This window comes from Eimeria tenella, genomic scaffold (genome assembly GCF_000499545.2).
Source record: "Eimeria tenella Houghton genomic scaffold, Eth_scaff3201, whole genome shotgun sequence".
NCBI lineage: Eukaryota > Apicomplexa > Conoidasida > Eucoccidiorida > Eimeriidae > Eimeria > Eimeria tenella.
Genome location: NW_013543052.1, coordinates 1 through 1274, shown reverse-complemented (window position 1 = coordinate 1274; position 1274 = coordinate 1). Strand labels below are relative to the sequence as shown.

At 63.2% G+C, this 1274-nt stretch overlaps 1 protein-coding gene across 1 annotated transcript in view; it reads left to right on the top strand.

Moving 5' to 3' along the window:
- ETH_00042320 (uncharacterized protein) overlaps window positions 1-1229 on the top strand; it is a gene marked incomplete at both ends in the record, with an annotated part of 6432 nt that extends 5203 nt beyond the window's left edge. The window contains one exon of the mRNA XM_013376199.1: window positions 76-1229. Coding sequence (XP_013231653.1) covers window positions 76-1229 — 1154 coding nt within the window. The remainder of the gene's footprint in view (window positions 1-75) is intronic.
- Window positions 1230-1274: the final 45 nt, after the last annotated feature.

Here is a 1274-nt window from a genome sequence, read left to right as displayed (position 1 = left end):
GGCTGCTGTCTCCTGCTGCAGCAGCAGCAGACGCAGCAGCAGCAGCAGGAAGCATGCAGCTGCCAATGCTTACAGAAGCAGACAGGACAACAGTGCTAGACACCGATTTAGGGTTTAGGGCCTGGGCTTTGGGCCCGCTGCTGCAGCAGCAGCAAGTGCTGCAGCGGGCTGAGGAGCTGCTCATTTGCCGCCCGCTGCACACGCATGCTGCTGCTGCGCTGGCAGCAGCAAGGACCCGGGCTGCTGCTGCTTCTGCTGCTGACCCGCAGACGCAGCAGCAGCAGCAGCAGCAGCAGCAGCGCGGCGCCCTCGTAGAGACAGAAGGAGACACCATGCCTCTCGCCGACGTGGCAGAGGATCTTGAGAAAGCAGCAGATGCTGCTGCTGCAGCATTTGGCTACATAGGAGTACAGCAGCAGCTGCTGCAGGACCAGCAACAGCTGCTGCAGGACCAGCAGCAGAGACGCCGCAGCAGAAAAGACCGCCGCGAGAAGGGGAAGCGCCGCCACCGCTCGCGGCACAGCAGCAGCAGCAGCAGTAGCAGCAGCAGCAGCAGCAGTAGCAGCAGCAGCAGCAGCAGCAAGGTCACTCACTTTGAGAAGTATAGGCACTTCGCTAGTGCAGGAGAGGCCTGGGAGCCGTGTGTGCTGCTGCCGCTGCAGCCCCACAGTGCTGCTGCTGTGCAGCAGTTTGCTGCAGAAGCTGCAGCAGAGCTGCCGCTGCTGCCGCTTCCCGTGCCCGCTGCTGCAACTGCTGCTGCTGCTGCTCGACAGGAAGCGCTGCAGTGCCTGCAGCAGCAGCAGGACTTGCGGCTGCAGTGGCTGGGCTCGCCTTACGTTAGCTACGGAGGAACAGCAAAGTCTCTTTACCTGCTGCTTGCTGCTGCGCTGCTTCAGCAGATGGGTGCTGCTGACAGTTTGCTGCAGCCGCGAGCCCCGGGGACAGCAGAAGCAGCAGCAGCAGCAGAGACGCCTGATGGGCTGCTGCAGCAAGCAGCAGCAGCAGACACAGCTGCAGAAGCACCCCAGGAGCCCAGCTTGTCCAGTGCTGTGGCACAGCTGCTGCAGCCCTGCAAAGCAGCAGCAGCAACAGCAGCAGAAACAGCAGCAGCTACTGTTACAGACGAGCAGCAGCGTGACGACCCGCCCCAGCAGCCAGCAGCAGCAGCAGCAGCAGCAGCAGCAGCACGTGTAGGCCGCAGCTCCCGATCACGAGAGGCGTCTCAGCAAGTGCCGCGTGATCGGCAGCAGCAGCCGCAGCAGCAGCAGGAACAG